The sequence below is a fragment of the Gallus gallus genome, chromosome 3 (genome assembly GCF_016699485.2).
Source record: "Gallus gallus isolate bGalGal1 chromosome 3, bGalGal1.mat.broiler.GRCg7b, whole genome shotgun sequence".
NCBI classification, from domain to species: Eukaryota; Metazoa; Chordata; class Aves; order Galliformes; family Phasianidae; genus Gallus; species Gallus gallus.
Window position 1 is genome coordinate 105,625,648 of NC_052534.1, and position 15,072 is coordinate 105,640,719.

Sequence of the window (15,072 nt, forward strand, 5' to 3'; positions counted from 1 at the left end):
GTTTCCATGATGGTAACTATATATGGAAAAAGGATCTGAGGCTGTCTGTTGACACTTGGCTGAGAACAACAAGACATTAAGGCCCTGGAGTGTGTCCAGAGAAGGGCAGTGCAGCTGTGAGGGCTCTGGAGCACAAGTGTTATGGGGAACAGCTGAGGAAATTGTCATTTTTCAGTCTGGAGAAGAGGAGGCTCAGGAGAGACTTCATCACTCCCTACAGCTGCCTGAAAGAAGGTTGTAGTGAGATGGGGGTTGGCCTCTTCTTCCAGGTAACTAGCAAAGGGAAAAGAAGTGATGGCCTCATGTTGAACCAGGGGTAGTTCAGGTTGGATATTAAGAAACATTTCTGCTCTGAAAGAGTGCTGATGCATTGGAACAGTCTGTCCAGGGTCTGACCATCCTTGAAGGCGCTTAAGGAAAGGGTAGATGTAGTAATTAGGGACATGGTGTACTGGTGGTAGGTGGACAGCTGGACTAGATGATCTTCGAGGTCTTTCCCAACCTGATTCGACAATTCTATGGTCTCTTCTCACTGGTGAAAGGTGACAGAATAAGGGGAAATGGCCTCAAGTTGCACCAGGATAAGTTTAGGTTGGATATCATGAAACAAATCTTTACATAAAGGGTTGTTAAGCACTGGAATAGACTCCCCAGGGAGGTGGTTGAGTCACCATCCCTGGGTGAGTTTAAAAACCATTTGGATGCGGTGCTCTGGGACGTGATTTAGCAGAGGGTTGCTAGGGTAGTATGGTTAGGTCATGGTTGGACTTGATGATCTTTAAGGTCTTTTCCAACCTGAGCGATTCTATGATTCTGTGATTCTACGATTCTAAGGGCAAGAGTACACAATAGTCCAATATGAGCTCCTACGAGTTTTGTTGCAGCATAATGCAACAACACATTGCATTGCACAGTAGAGGAATAAAAAGATGAGAAAGGGTTTTTTTACCCACTCGCTGCTAGTCAGATCACACTTTATTACCCAGTGATGCGTGTCTGTAAAAATGTGTTATAAAGAGTGTAGGAAGCAGACATTAAAATGATGCAAAGGCTGGAGAATCTGCCAAACTGAAAGAACTTCAAAGGGCTCAATCTGTTTAGTTTATCAAAAAAAAGATCAAGTGTTGGCTTGAAGCAGAGTAAAAGTACTTCCACAATGAAAAAAAAAACTTCATTACAAAAGAGTTTAATAAGCTAGCAGAGGAAGATTTAGATGATGGAAGCTAATGCTAGAGGTATTCAGACAAGAGACGAGGTTTAATCTTTTAATGGTATAGAGGATTAGCCAAGAAAAAAAAAATTGTTAGCAAAGTGATGAAATTTTCATTTCTTGATAATCCCTAAGGAAGTCAATATGCTTTTGTGGAAGATACATTGATGCCAAATTCTAGTTACTGAGCTCAAGACACAGAGCTGCGTGAAGCGAGGTCCTGAGAAATCCAGGCAGTCACACTGTGTAATGTAATGGCCCACTCTGGATTAAATTCAGTGAATCATCAACAGATATTTAAACTGAATTCCGAGGGAGGAATGTTCTCCTGATGATGCATGAGATAAAAAAAACCTTCCTTGCGTTAGCAGGTCTCAGATTTAGCCTGCAGAGTGGGAGACCAGGAAATGCATCTTGTTATTTATAAATTGAGTGCATCACTTCAATTAACAAAATATCCACCCAGCCTCACCATGGCCATGCTTAGCAAAGGAGTCAGGGTGTGGGTACTAAGGTCTCTCCTGCAAACTGAGGTGGAGCACTGGCCACTCAGAAACTCACACTGACACCGAGTTTGCTCTGGGGCTAAGCCTTCTAAGGCAGGAAAAGAATGGCAACTTTCACTTACTTTCACTAAGAGATGAATACTTTTTTTTGTTTGTTTGTTTAAAAATGGTTTACTTGGCAAAACAAGAACACTCCAACTAAATGCTTATATGCTTTAAACAACATACATTAGACCTTTCAGATCTTACGTAACATATTAGGTTTTATACACGTGTGTATCTCATAAAGACCATGCATTCCATTCATACACATTTATTCCTAATATTAAACAAATTACTGAAGTTCTGATTCCATTACTCATGACTTACACAGCCAAAAGGATAAGTTACTTTTTTCTGAGACTTGAGAATTGGAGAAATGAAACTGAGAATTTGCTTTAAGTCTTGTCATTCATATATATATATTCAAAACCCAACTGGTCAAGATCATGAGCAAATCCTCTTTGCCTTGAAGAGTTGAACTAGATTATCACCAGAGGTCCTTTCCAAACTCAACAGTTCTGTGATTCCATGAATTTGACCCATTTGCACAGAACTTACCAGCTCATTCATGAGTTGGTTGCTCAGAGGTGTCCATGTGCTCATCTTGATTTGCAGCTTGGGGCTATTCGTGTTTTTAGAAGTTGCAAATGCCATTGATAGGTGAGATGGTGAATCTACCAATGTCTTGTAAGCACCAGTGGCTACAACAATTGAACAGAACAAAGACCAGTATTATCTTTGTGCCACTCCATTACTGTATGTTAGTAAAAAGCAAATCACTGCAGATTGCAATTCAATGACTTCAAAGCATAGCAGTGATACAAGTAAAATTATCTAAAGGTCAGTTAGAGTAAGGCCTTCTTTTTATTTTGTGCACTCATAGTAACTTGACAGTAAAGCCCAGGTTTCCTGATGGAAACCTCTGTGTGCTAACATAATATCAATAATTAATAATTAAGCAAGTCTTTCCCATCACAAATGTTATTGAGCGTGCCTTTGATTTTTGCTGCATAAGTAATCACAAGAGGGCATTTGCAGCAAGCTAGAAAGCACATGAAATTTCTTCCCATTTGTTGGCATTGAAAACTGGAGATTGCCTGTGCATCTACTTAAGTGACGTCAGATAGATCTTTACTGATTTTGATGGGCATATAATGCCAGGCTTCAAAGGGCCAATTTGTTTCTATCACACTTAACTGAAAGAATGAAATCCAGAATAATTCAGAATCAACTGAAATTTCTCAGCATCCTGTCTTCAGGCAGATTGGTTTTGATGGTTTATATTGACTGTGCTGCTCTTTGAAACAAAAATTCCTACATGAAGTGAACAGGGCATTTAACACAATTTTCCCTTCCCTTCTGTGAAATCCAATAACTGGACTTTGTTCAGAAAATCCATTTCTTCACAGACCTTTGCCCAAAAATAGGAAAAGCTTTCTTTTTTCCTTCTATACCACAGATGGATTCAGCAGGATTATGTCATTGCTCACCTCAGAGATCCAGTTTCCAGACTGGAGCTTTAAACTGCAGCAACCTGAAAACCAAGTCACTTCTTTCTAACTAACATTAAAAAAACCTCTATTTCTTTCACACAGTTATGAGGTAATCATTCTGCAAATACTTCAGACTGCTTAAAAGCTTCATGATGGCAAAGTGGACTTTAGGAGTGAAAGAAAAGGAAACTCAGCACTAAGTGACTCCAACATTGCGTTGCCAACCTACTGTGTATCCAAGCACCTCAAACTCCATACAGCAAACACCTTTATAGCTAACACAGCTCTAAGGCTCAAAAAATACAACTTCCTGAAAGCCCAGTCCTTCTTTCCTTACCCAGACAAAGTTCCCATCTATATTAATGGAAGATTAGTCTTCAGAAACCCAGGTGTCAGGGCATTCCACCTTTTTGGATTAGTTTTTCCTCCTTTTTTTTTTTTCCCCTAAATTCTTTTGGAATCAAAATCTAAAGAGAAAGTGATTTTATATCTATCTGCCTCTGGCGATGTAATATGGTCCACAGTAAGAAAATAAGTTCCTACCAAGAGTCTGAGTTCTTTCCTTCTTTTGGTAGAGATGCTGAAATAACTTATGATATCCCCAGGGATTTAAACTTCCCACAGAGAAGCTGTTAGAAGCTGAAAGACTTACAAAGGCTTCAAATCCTCACATTCTGTAGTTGGCAAATGTTAGAAGCTTCTTGTGCAACTCACTAGTTGGATATGCATTACAATCACTTTCTGTGTTGTTGTTTTGTTTTTCTATAGAGTCCCTGCCCTTTTCAACACAGAGAAATACAACATTACCAGCTAGAGAAATAGCTGCCCTGCCAAAAAAAAAACAGGTTCTGGCAACCGTGTCCTGTTTGTCAGGGACAACCTTCTACATTAGTCACAAAACCATCAGTTGTCACTGCAGCACACTCCCAGGCCAGGATTCATGCTCCAGTTTGCCTCCCCTATGCAGGCAGTGCTTTCTTGGTGTTGGAACAGCTGCAATTCAGAAAACATCTCACTGAGCTGGCAGATGAACAACCGCATAGCCCAAAGAAACAGCAGTGCCTCTGGACCCTCTTGTGCTGCTTATGTGCCAAAATGTGGCTCCCAGCGCAATTGGCTGAAGTCACATCCCCTGCTGTATATGCCATAAACCTGTTTCTTGGAATTGCAGTTGGTATTCAAGCCCAATATGTAAACAGGCCTGCAAAGGCAGGTACCATCAAGCAAAAGGATGAGCATAGCCAAACAGATAACCTATTAGTGTACAGAGTGCTAGCACGCTATCCCTCTCTCCTTCTGTCTGTTCTCCAGGGGAAAACCAGTAGCTCGTCTTCACTCTGAACCCCCCAGCCCTAGCAGGATTAACAGCTAATTCTGCTTCTACAACAGTGTAGAGTAACTCTGAGAACAGTTAATCTGTGACATGATGCTGAGGTGGCTGTAGCAGCTGGCTCATTGAGCACAGCAGAGCAGCTGGTGCACTGTGCAGACCTGTGGTTGTCAAGCTATTTAGCTCGGGCCCCATGTTTCTTCTGCAGTACTTCTTATCTTTGGACTGGTTGCCCAAAATAACATTCCAGAGATTGCTCTAGCTTGTTCTTCACGTATCCTAGGATGAAATTAATCATGATCAGCTGATTTGGAAATAGCCAACCAGCAACAGACGTGAGATGATGTTAACAAGAAATCAAGCTTTAAATATATGTGTGGAAAATGTTCATTGCCCAGAGAGGGGTGGCTATTGACACATGATGCTAAAAATGTCGAATATCCTTCTAACAAGAAAACGAAAAAGGCAAGTGAGGAGTGGGTGGCAGGCGTAAGTACCAGCGCAAATGAGATTTGAGGGCAAAAGCCTGGCAAAGGATGAAGTTGTGTGAGTAGACACAGTGTTTTCATGGCTGTGTTTGACTAACTTCACACCAGGATGCTTGGGGATCTCCAGGTGTTGCAAAGTAATCGTGCTGCACAATTTGCAGAAAGCAGGTAAGCCTGGCAGAGCACAGACGTTAGAAGGGGAGAAGACCAGGAGGAGAACTGTGCGTTGGACACCTTATCTCCAACTCCTGAAAAAAACTTCGGAAGCAAATAATTTAACTACACCCCTGGATGATAAGGAGGAGACCAAGAATCGACCTTTACTTGTCAAGAAGAAACAGTGTAAATATGATCTTCTTCTACAGTGGGGTAGAATATATTAATTTCAGTTACCTGAGAGCACTGAGATTAATGATATATCTTAGTTTCTTTAAAGCTTTTGACAAGAACTGAGCACATTCCTGCCAAAAAGGACTTATGGGTACTGGTGGATGGCAGCTGGACACGAGCCAGCACTTAAGGGTCTCCTCAAACTCAAAAGATACTATTATTCTATGATAGCTTCACTTGCTGTCTTCACAAGCACGCAAAGAAAACAAGGTTTTGATGATACTTCTGCATGGGTTACTACAGCCAGAGAGTACTTAGGAATGGTTAAAATGCAAGTTTGAATAAAGGGATAAACTGAGAGGGCATCCAAGAGGTTCGTGCTCTTTGTTATGTCTGAAGGTGGCATATATGAGTTCCATATGGAAGGAAACATAAGTGGCATTGTCTAAAAGAGCAGAATAGTTTCACAACTGATCAAAATCCTGCTGAAGCCAACAGAAATACTTTCACTGATTTCACTACAAGTTGGGTCAAGCCCTCGATTTAAAAGAAGTGTGATTGTGTTCAGGAAAGATTAGCAATACATAATGATCATATCATATTAACTAAGGGCATTGGAATCATTCCCTGTAGCTGGATTAACCCTATAGAATGGCATTCCAGAGGTTTGTACAAACCATACCCAAAACAAATCCTTCAGAAGTAGACCCATTTTATTAATGTTTTTGACCACATCTCTATAGCAATAAGCCTTTGTGGTTCAGTACAGTCTGCTGCACTCAGAGCTTTAAGAATGCCTTTTCTTTTATCTAATCACATTAATTGATGTGATGACAATGGTGCAGTTGTATTTAGCTTTGAATAAACAGATTTATGCATGAATCTATAGCTCAGACAAGTAAGTCATTTTTAATGTAAATTAGTTTATCACCAATAAACAATGCACTGATTAATGCCATGGACAAAATAGTCTAAAAGGCAGTAACAGAAAAGTGAGCTGGAATGCAGGCCAAACCATAGAGCTTTCAGCACAGAAAAAAATTCAAGGGGATAGGCCTGGAGGGAAAGGTAAAGTGAAACAGGTACTTATATGAGGGGGACACAGAGAAGGATGGCAAGAGGAGAAGGGCAGCAGGCTAATTGCTTATTTGCAATGATTTACAAATGATTTACAATGAAGAGGCCAAGACTGTTCTCCTTGACCAGCCCTAGCCTCCAGGGTCGCTGTGGTGTCAATGGTTTGGGATCAATAAACCCAGAGCATGGCACTGCCACGGTACCGATAAACCCAGACATCTGCAGCACCTTCTGCCAGAGACATTTCTGCTCCTCCCCAGCTCAACACCTCTGTGCAGCCTAAGACTAACACCCTTACCCCTGCCAGAGTGTACTAGAAATATCAAGAAACCAGGGCTTGAGTATCGATGCAATTCCCAGGCAGTAAGTAGTTGCATTTCTCCATGGTCCACGATGCCCACTGAACCATCTGTACCTCCATATCCCACACCAGAAGCATCTCCACTGACCCACAGCCCCCATGTCCCTTGTGCTCCTCCATGCCATTGTCAGCAAGCTTGCTGCATTGCTTCAACTTCCATACACACTCCCTTTTCCCCCATTCAGTCCAAAGGACTGGTACCTTTCCCATTCTCCAGTGTTCCAATAAGCTCAACTGGGTGTCTCCAGGGATGGGGCATACATCATAAGCCTGGGCAACCTGTGCCAGTGCCTCACCACCCTTATTGTAAAAAAACATTAAGATTCTTACATCCAATCTAAATCCCCCTTCTTTTAGTTTGAAACCATTTCTTCTCGTCCTACCACAACACACCCTGCTAAAGAGCCAGTCACATTACTTCTTGCAGACCCACTGTAGAAATTAAAAGGCCACTTTCAGGTCTCCCCAGCACCTTCTCTTCTCCAGGCTGCACAGCTCCAGCTCTCTCAACCTGTCCTTGTAGGAGAGGTGTTCCATCCCTGGGATCATTTTTGTGGCTCTTTCCTGGATGCACTCTAAGAGGTCCATGTCTTTCCTGTAATGAGGACTCCACATCTGGACAGAGCGCTGCAGGTGAGGCCTCACCAGCACAGAGCAGAGGGGCAGGATCACCTCCCTCACCCTGCTGGCCACGCTGCTTTTGGTGCAGCCTGGGATACAGTTGGCCTTTTGGGCTGTGAGGGCACAGTACTGGCTCATGTCCATCTGCCATGCACCACTACCAGTAAGTCCCTTCTGGCAGGGCTGTGCTCGTAGCTGGGGTTTCCTTGACCCAAGTGCAATACCCTGCATGTGGCCTTGTTAAACCCCATCAGCTTCTCATGGGCCCACCTTTTAAGCTTGTCCAGGTCCCTCTGGATGGCATCCTTCCTTACTATTGCGTTAACTGCACCACTCTGCCAGGTGTCATCTGTGAATGTGCTGAGGGTGCACTCAGTCCCACACAATCCCACTGTCCACGTCACAGATAAAGCTGTTGAAGAGCACGGGTCCCAGGGCAGACCCCCAGGGGACACCATTTGTGACCAGCCTCCACCTGGACATGGAGCCATTGACAACAACCCTCCGGATATGGCCATCCAACCAATTCTTTATCCACATCCCTCTGCACGTGACAATTTCTGAGCACTTCTTCCCCCCCCCCCCCGGGGCCTAAAAGCAACGCAACTCGCACCAGCAGGCCTGGCAGTGCTGGCAGATGGGCAGACCTCGGTTCTTGAAGCCTTGCTATCTCCCTACTACAAGCATCATCCCATCCCACAGAATTTATCCCCTCATACCCCACTTCATTTATGCACTACTGCTTTCATACCCGCTCCCCATGCCCCCCGGCCCTCCCTGCGTGCTGTCCGGGAAGATCCGTCCTCCCCTCGTCCCCTCCCGGCCCGGAGCCGCCCCTCACTTGCCTCCTCCCCTCCCGCGGGCGGCGCCGCCTGCTCCTCCCGCTAGGCCGCTTCCCGTCTCTATGGCAACCGCTGCCCGGGAGGCCGCCAGCCAATCACATCCCGTCGACGGGCGGAGGGGTGTCTTTACCTAGCAACCTGCCCGGCGAGCTCTGATTGGTTCGCGAGCTCCGGCGGGGTGAGGCTGAGGGGGAGAGTGGGCGGGGCGGAGGCGCGGGGCGGGGCCGGGCGTTGCGGCGGGGTCGGGCGCGAGGGAGGCGCGGCCGTTGCCTCCCGCCGCCACCTGAGGGAAGGAGCGGAGCGGCCGCGGCGGGACCCCGCGCTGAGGTAACGGCGGGGTTTGGGGCCGGGCGAAGCGGTCGGGGTTTTCCTTCAAGGATGTCGCGCTTTCTGCCCCTACAGCGCTAGTAAAAGGCAGGGACGCCCGGTAGGGGGGGCGGCCATGAGGCGTTCTTCGGGCGGAGGAACGAGCTGAGCTGAGCTGAGGGGCTGCGGTGGCGCCGCGCATCCCCCGGGGGCCGGGAGGTGCTGCTCCCACCTGCACGCTTCCCCCTCGCTTCGTGGCGTGCGGGAGGGGGATGGCGGCCCTTCGTTCTCTCAGCGCTGCCCTGGGGAGCGGCAGGGGATGCCCGGCCCTCCTCGCTGCCCCAGCCGGGTGGGACGCACACCTGCCCTTTCCTTCCCCGGGGTGCCGAGCCCGTCCTGTGCGGTGCAGCGGAGAGCCAGAAGGAAGGAGCGCTCCTTCTGTGCTTATACCGTCGCCTCTCCTGCCTTTGCGGCAGGAAGCCGGGAGGATGCGTTTGGCTCTGCGTGTGCGCTTCTTCCTTCTGCCTTGAAAGCACGGCGAGGATCCGAGCGGATCCGGCGCTGGGGGTGGTTGTTCGCTCCCCCTTCGCTTCCCTGAGCTCGGTGTGAGCTCCTGAGGAGGTGCTGCAGCTGTCCATGGGGACCCGTGAGCACCCCGACCAGAGGGTGATGGAATAGCCCAGGTTGGGAGGCACCAGAAGGATAGAACCGTAGAATGGCTTGAGTTGGAAGGGACCCTTAAAGGCCATCTGTCCCACTCCCTGCACTGAACAGGGACACCCACAGCTCCATCAGCACTCACAGCCCCATCCAGCCTGACCTTGGCTGTCTCCAAGGATGGGGCACCACCACCTCTCTGTGCAGCTTGTTACAGTGCTTCACTATCCTTACTGTAAAAAAACCTTTCTTACATCCCATCCAAATCTCCCCTCTTTTAGTATGAAACCGTTTCCCATATTAGTGTAACATCCAAAAATGGAAGGGAACCCCGAGGATTATCAGGTCTGACTCTTGGCTCCCCACAGGTCCACTCAGAATCGGGTGGGGGTTGGCCTTTTTTCCCAGGTAATTAGCAATAGGATGAGAGGTGATGGCCTCAGGTTGTACCAGGAGAGGTTCAGGTTGGATATAAGGAAAAATTTCTCCTTGGAAAGAGTGTTGATGCAGTGGCACAGCTGCCCAGGGAGGTGGTGGGGTCACCGTCCATGGAGGTGTTCCAGAATTGCAGAGATGTGGCTACGAGGGACGTGGGCAGTGGGCACGGTTGGGGTGGGCTGAGGTTGGACTGGGTGACCTTAGAGGTCTTTTCCAACCTGAATGTTCAATGTATGGTTGAGGGCAGAAAGGATTTCTTCTGGGAGCGGATCGCGGGGACCTGGCCTCAGCGCAAAGCAACCATGGGGAGGGGTGTCAGCATGTGTGCCCTTCCTCCCCTGTGGCCTCCTCACTGGCACAGAGGATGTGGGAGGTAAGCTGTGGTTCTCCCTTAATCCCTAACCCAAATGGAACAGGGGAGTTCAGCTCTGGAGTTTCCTTCCCGCTGACTAATTAAAATGGAGTGACGAGAATAATGTATGCTGCTTTTGTGCCTTCATGTGGGTGGGAATGGGTTGGGGAAACTCTGCCAGTGCTTGTGTGCAGTGTGCAGGTTGCTTTTCTGTCTTCGTGGTCAGAACTGGCTGGGGAATGGCTAGGGTGACATTTTCTCCTCGTCCTCCCAGTTGTGCAGGGGAAATCTAGTTTGCTGTATGGTCTCACATCTCCAGCAGAGATGAGCATTAATGTGCTCACCTACGGAGTGTCCTTTTAAGATCTGCTGATTTTTTTTTTCTCATTACTCCCCCTTACTGCCCTCTCTATTAACTTTGAAATTTCATTTTCGGGGAGAAAAAAATACGTGTGGTATTCAATCCTTTCACATCATGACTTTTCACTCTATCATTATCTTCTCTGCATGTCTTAATGTATCTTTTACAGCAGGAATTAGATGGGTTTGCATGATTATAAATAATGTATAAACATGCAACCACACTAACAAACGGGCCATTTCCTTCCCCTTTTGCCCACAGTTTCTTTTGCAGCCCCTTAGGGGATGCCTGCCTACCTACCCCCCCTCCTCTTTAATCCTGGTGTCACCAAAACTGTTTTGTTTTGTTTTTATGTACATATAAAAATAACCACAGGATTCCATATGCAGAGGCTTAACAAAGAACATACAGAACTGGATCTGTGGTAAGACACTGTCTTGACACTGAAGATTGCTTGTTATGGCATTCATCTGTCTGCACCAGTTAATAGGTCATCTATATGTTTGTTTGTGAATTTTTCACCTCCTGTTGCAATAACATGGTTGTCTTTTTTCTTAATTTCACTTATTTCTGTCCCATGGAGGGCCATGAGCTGCATAGGCTCTGCAGTCTGACATTCTTTTCTGGCTCTAGTAAACATTTTCTTTATGGTATTGTATGGTGGCTGGTGTGAGTACATAGCTTCAGGACCTCTCTTAGGAGGTGTTGTCTGCTGATTGCTGCTGGGATGGCATCTGAATGATAGGATCCCCACTAGAAAGGCAATAGCTAATCCTTACTGTGAGTTCACTCTGATGAAGTTGTTAGATGGATTGAGCTGGTGCCTGAAGTATTGAAAAATACATTTCTTGAAGGTCAGAGGGACAAAGTCCATTTGAGCTTGGAGTTGGGTGGCACTGAGGTGTGGTTAGATGCAGCACATCTTAAATACTGTGGTGAATTTGGGTCTTTTACAAAATTCAGTGTGTTGACTGCTCTTCTCATCGATGCTTGCTTGCTTCAGTATGAAAGAAGAGACTTTGATCTGAGCTGATCTGTGTTGGCTGATTTTACTTCTTATCTTAGGGTTCAGGTAGTTCACTTTCCACCTTTTTTTTTTTGGTCATGTTACTTTTTCTGTATTTTGGAACAATTTTACTCTTTGTGTACTTTTCTTTATGCTCTAAAGTGTGGCTTCAAACGTGGATTTCCTGTCAGTAGCTGTGAGAGAGTAGGCAGCCTGTGGGAGAGAGTTGTCAATGAATGAATTGAATGTGGTTGTGTTTAACACTTCGGTCTTTTTACTATTTGCCTGTTTGTTTTTCCAACCTGTCTTGAACAGCTGCAGCCAAAACCATTGCCTCACATGATCTTAGAGAGAAGCACGGAGTTGTTGAGGTTGGAAGGATTCTCTGGAGATCATCTAGCCTAACCCTCAAGGTTTATGAGGGTTTAGACGAATACGGTGTTTAATTTTTCTGACCATAAGATGGGCCCATGTAAACATGTATACATCTCTGTAACTTTTTTTGGCCAGCTGATACTAGCAGAAGGCTGATGGTTAACTCTTTCATATCTCTCACTAAGTTTGCATTGGGGGAAAGGAAAACCTTTTTCCCTTTTGGATTTGTAGAATTTGGGGCTCGTCCCAAACATCTGAGAAAAAGGTCATTAATCTCAAGATTGAAAGCCTGCTCTGATTTGTGATGCCTCCACCTGGGAACGCTGATGGAGCACTTTGGGTTTCCTGGTTCAAACAATATTTCTAGATTTCTATTACCTTTCATTACAAACCATAATTCTTTTAAAAGCACTTGGCTGGAGACTGGATATTACAAATCCATTGCTGTAAAACAAAATTGCTCTAAGAAAAAAAGACTCTTATGGCTCTGTCAGCTTTTTCCAAGCTTTAGCCTCAAGTTCCAGCATTTTCCTGCAGCAGATGGATGCAATATGCTGAATCCCTGTTCTACTTGTTCCCCTCCAGCCCCTTAGTGCTCTGAGAAAATGTGGACCCAGCCCTGGGAATGACTGCTGTTTAATTTGGCTCTATAGGCAGAGTGCAGCTGGCAGAACAGCACTATTTAGCTACCTATGCGTTTTCCATCTTTTGGAGTATGTGGAGAAAGGGATGAATGGGCAGAGAATGCTGTCTTCTGGCTGATATGTGGCTGTTACGATGGTTTTTGGAGTGCAAGATATGAGATGTGTGTGCATGTCTCAGATGGGCTAGAGACTATGGAAGTTGGCAACAGCTGGACTAAAACTACAGGTGTGAGCACAGCTAGCCAAGCCGTGAGTGCAGCTTGTTGGGCAGAGCAGAAGTCCTCAGTAGTGCAGGTTGGGACTTGTGTATTGGTGGCAGTGACTGTTTTGTTTTTGTTTTGTTATTCAGCAGAAGCTATGTGGCCGTGCAAGTAAAGATGCTATCACTGAGAATGTGCTGGTGGAGCTTGAGTCATAAGGAGCTTGGTTTCAGTGTGGTCAGTGGTTGTAGTGCTCACGTGGTTGCAAGTTACAGTGCAGGGATTCTCTAAAAGTATTTTATTTCTGGTAAATAGATTTCTGCCTTTCCACCATCATTTTCAAGTGGAGTTTTACAGAATACCTCCTTTTTTTTCCCCACCAGGAGGTCTGAAAACATGGTTAAAGGGTCCCCCAACCATTTTTTGTCTTGCATACAAGAATTTTTAAGCAATTTGTCTGATGGCATTTTTGAAACTAAAACTGTAATCAATGAGAGAGCTTTTTTTTATATATTCTGTTTGTGTTTTCTTTTTGTCTTAAGCTACCTGACAGAGGAAGAATGTAACCTGGCTGCTGTTCTATCAGGATGGAGTCAATTGTGTGGGAATGTGGTTAAACATCTTAGTACTGTAACCTAATGCATGGTGGTAAAGCAAGATGCCTCATAGGTCTGTCTCAAATGCATCGTCTTCAGGGCTGAGCTAACAATGCTGTACACTGAGAATTACCCAGTTTTGAAGAACATAAACCAGGACTGCAAATACTGCTATTGAAGCAAACTCAGGAGGTGGGAGAAGAGTTGAAAGAGCTTTCTGGCTGGGCTCAGGAACTGGCCCCATTCACAGCGTGGAAGGATGGCTGTTAGCTGGATGTTCTGCTGCTTTTGGCTTTTGGATGTTTTGGTAGGCTGCACAAGAGGGCACAGTTTATTTTCTTGTGAGCCCATCATCCTGCGGATGTGCCAGGATCTGCCTTACAACACCACCTTCATGCCTAACCTTCTGAATCACTATGACCAGCAGACAGCAGCATTAGCAATGGAGGTAAGGCTATATATTTTTTTTTTTACAGCATGTATGATTTTGGCCTTTAATTGACAGATGGTTTAAAACATGAGTTAAGAAGATACTTACATTAGAAATAAAAAATGAAAAACATTTGTATCGTTAAATACAGAAACAAACACTACTTGCCAAACATGTAATATGTACTAAAATATTCTATGACTACAAAATCTGCTTTTTTAGTATAAACTGAGTGAAATATACTGGGTGTGTTAGTATGTTATGTTAAATATTGAGTCCAAGAATGTATATTTTGAATGCTCTGTCAGCTAACTGAATGCCAGGAAAATGGTGTGCTGAGCAAAGGCTGGAGTTCTGAAGTCTTTGGTGATTTTGTATAACTTGGCCTTTTCTTACTTGAAATTTGGAGTGGAGAAGATGTGAAACAGGGAGACCATGGAAATAATGGAAATTGCTAATTTATTAGCACCGCTTTCTTCAGCTACAAGGAAATCTATTGTCTTCTAGACAGTTTAATTAAGCTGTTTCTGTTCTATATCCAGGCAGAGAAGCTTTTATACTTGCACTCTGTGTGTTACAATGGTACCTTACTACTGCTACCATTATCCCCCCAAAATCTGACTTGGATTTATTCATAGTCACCTTCCCTGAAAAAAATAAAAACATAAAATTCTCTTGATATTGTCTAATCTTTCTTTGGAGAAGTTTGCCGATGAGGCTTCAGCCGCGTGTTTTCTCTCTTTTTCTCTATGATGTGGTTTATACAAGCCTTACAAGTTCACTTCAGTCTGTTCCCTATCCTGCTGTTGCCTGTACTTTAAAAGAGTTTCCTTGTTTGCTATTCTGTGTAATGGAAGATAAAACTGATGGGCTTACAGAACATTAGGCATGTCTTGCTTTCAAATAGCCTATCCAAATATTTCCCTATGTGATTTCTGCTAATAGAATTTCTGTATTTTTGATGTGCTCAGGAATCCTTGCTGGTAGATAAGCTGTGTAGACCAGGTGGACTAATCGTATGTTTTCATCTTTGAATGCTCTTCCCAACAGTATAAGATTATTTAACAACAGCAATTAAATTAGTGTAAAGCCAAGGCTTTATATAATGCCTCCATGGAAGGGTTATGAACCAGACTTGACAAGCTTTTTACTGTAAGGAGAAAACAGAGATTGTTACCCTTAAATTTGCTGTGGTTGAAAGAACTATGGACTTGCATTTCAGCTGCTGATTTGGATGTGGCTAGGGCTTCCAATTATGCTAAACGCATGGCAGCAAGAGCAAAGTTTATTTTAGAGATGATTCTGGTAAGCTCTGAAGGCCTTTGAAAATCTTCCTGTAAGGAGGAAAAAATGGAGCAAGTAAGGAAGTTTAATGTGGTAAATAAGTGTTGGCACTTCAGTAGAGTT

At 44.7% G+C, this 15,072-nt stretch overlaps 2 protein-coding genes across 7 annotated transcripts in view; one reads left to right on the forward strand and one right to left on the reverse strand.

The window, feature by feature from the left end:
• The window catches only part of FBXO16 (F-box protein 16), a 35,789-nt gene extending 27,422 nt beyond the window's left edge, over positions 1-8,367 (reverse strand). For 2 of the 3 annotated variants that reach the window (XM_040698105.2, XM_004935883.5), the window contains exons 1-2: positions 8,304-8,367; positions 2,317-2,459 (exon numbers count right to left, since the gene is read on the reverse strand). In XM_040698105.2, the coding sequence (XP_040554039.1) occupies positions 2,317-2,412 (96 nt within the window). In that variant the 5' untranslated portion in view covers positions 2,413-2,459; positions 8,304-8,367. Of the gene's footprint in view, positions 1-2,316; positions 2,460-3,248; positions 3,658-8,303 lie in introns of those variants that run through there. The other variant, XM_001234554.6, reaches the window with a different exon arrangement.
• Positions 8,368-8,520: 153 nt separating this feature from the next.
• The window catches only part of FZD3 (frizzled class receptor 3), a 51,988-nt gene continuing 45,436 nt past the window's right edge, over positions 8,521-15,072 (forward strand). Inside the window, exons 1-2 of one of the 4 annotated variants that reach the window (XM_046938426.1) lie at positions 8,521-10,074; positions 13,182-13,683. In XM_046938426.1, the coding sequence (XP_046794382.1) occupies positions 13,495-13,683 (189 nt within the window). In that variant the 5' untranslated portion in view covers positions 8,521-10,074; positions 13,182-13,494. Of the gene's footprint in view, positions 10,075-13,181; positions 13,684-15,072 lie in introns of those variants that run through there. The other 3 variants (NM_001271940.4, NM_001271941.4, XM_040696765.2) reach the window with 3 other exon arrangements.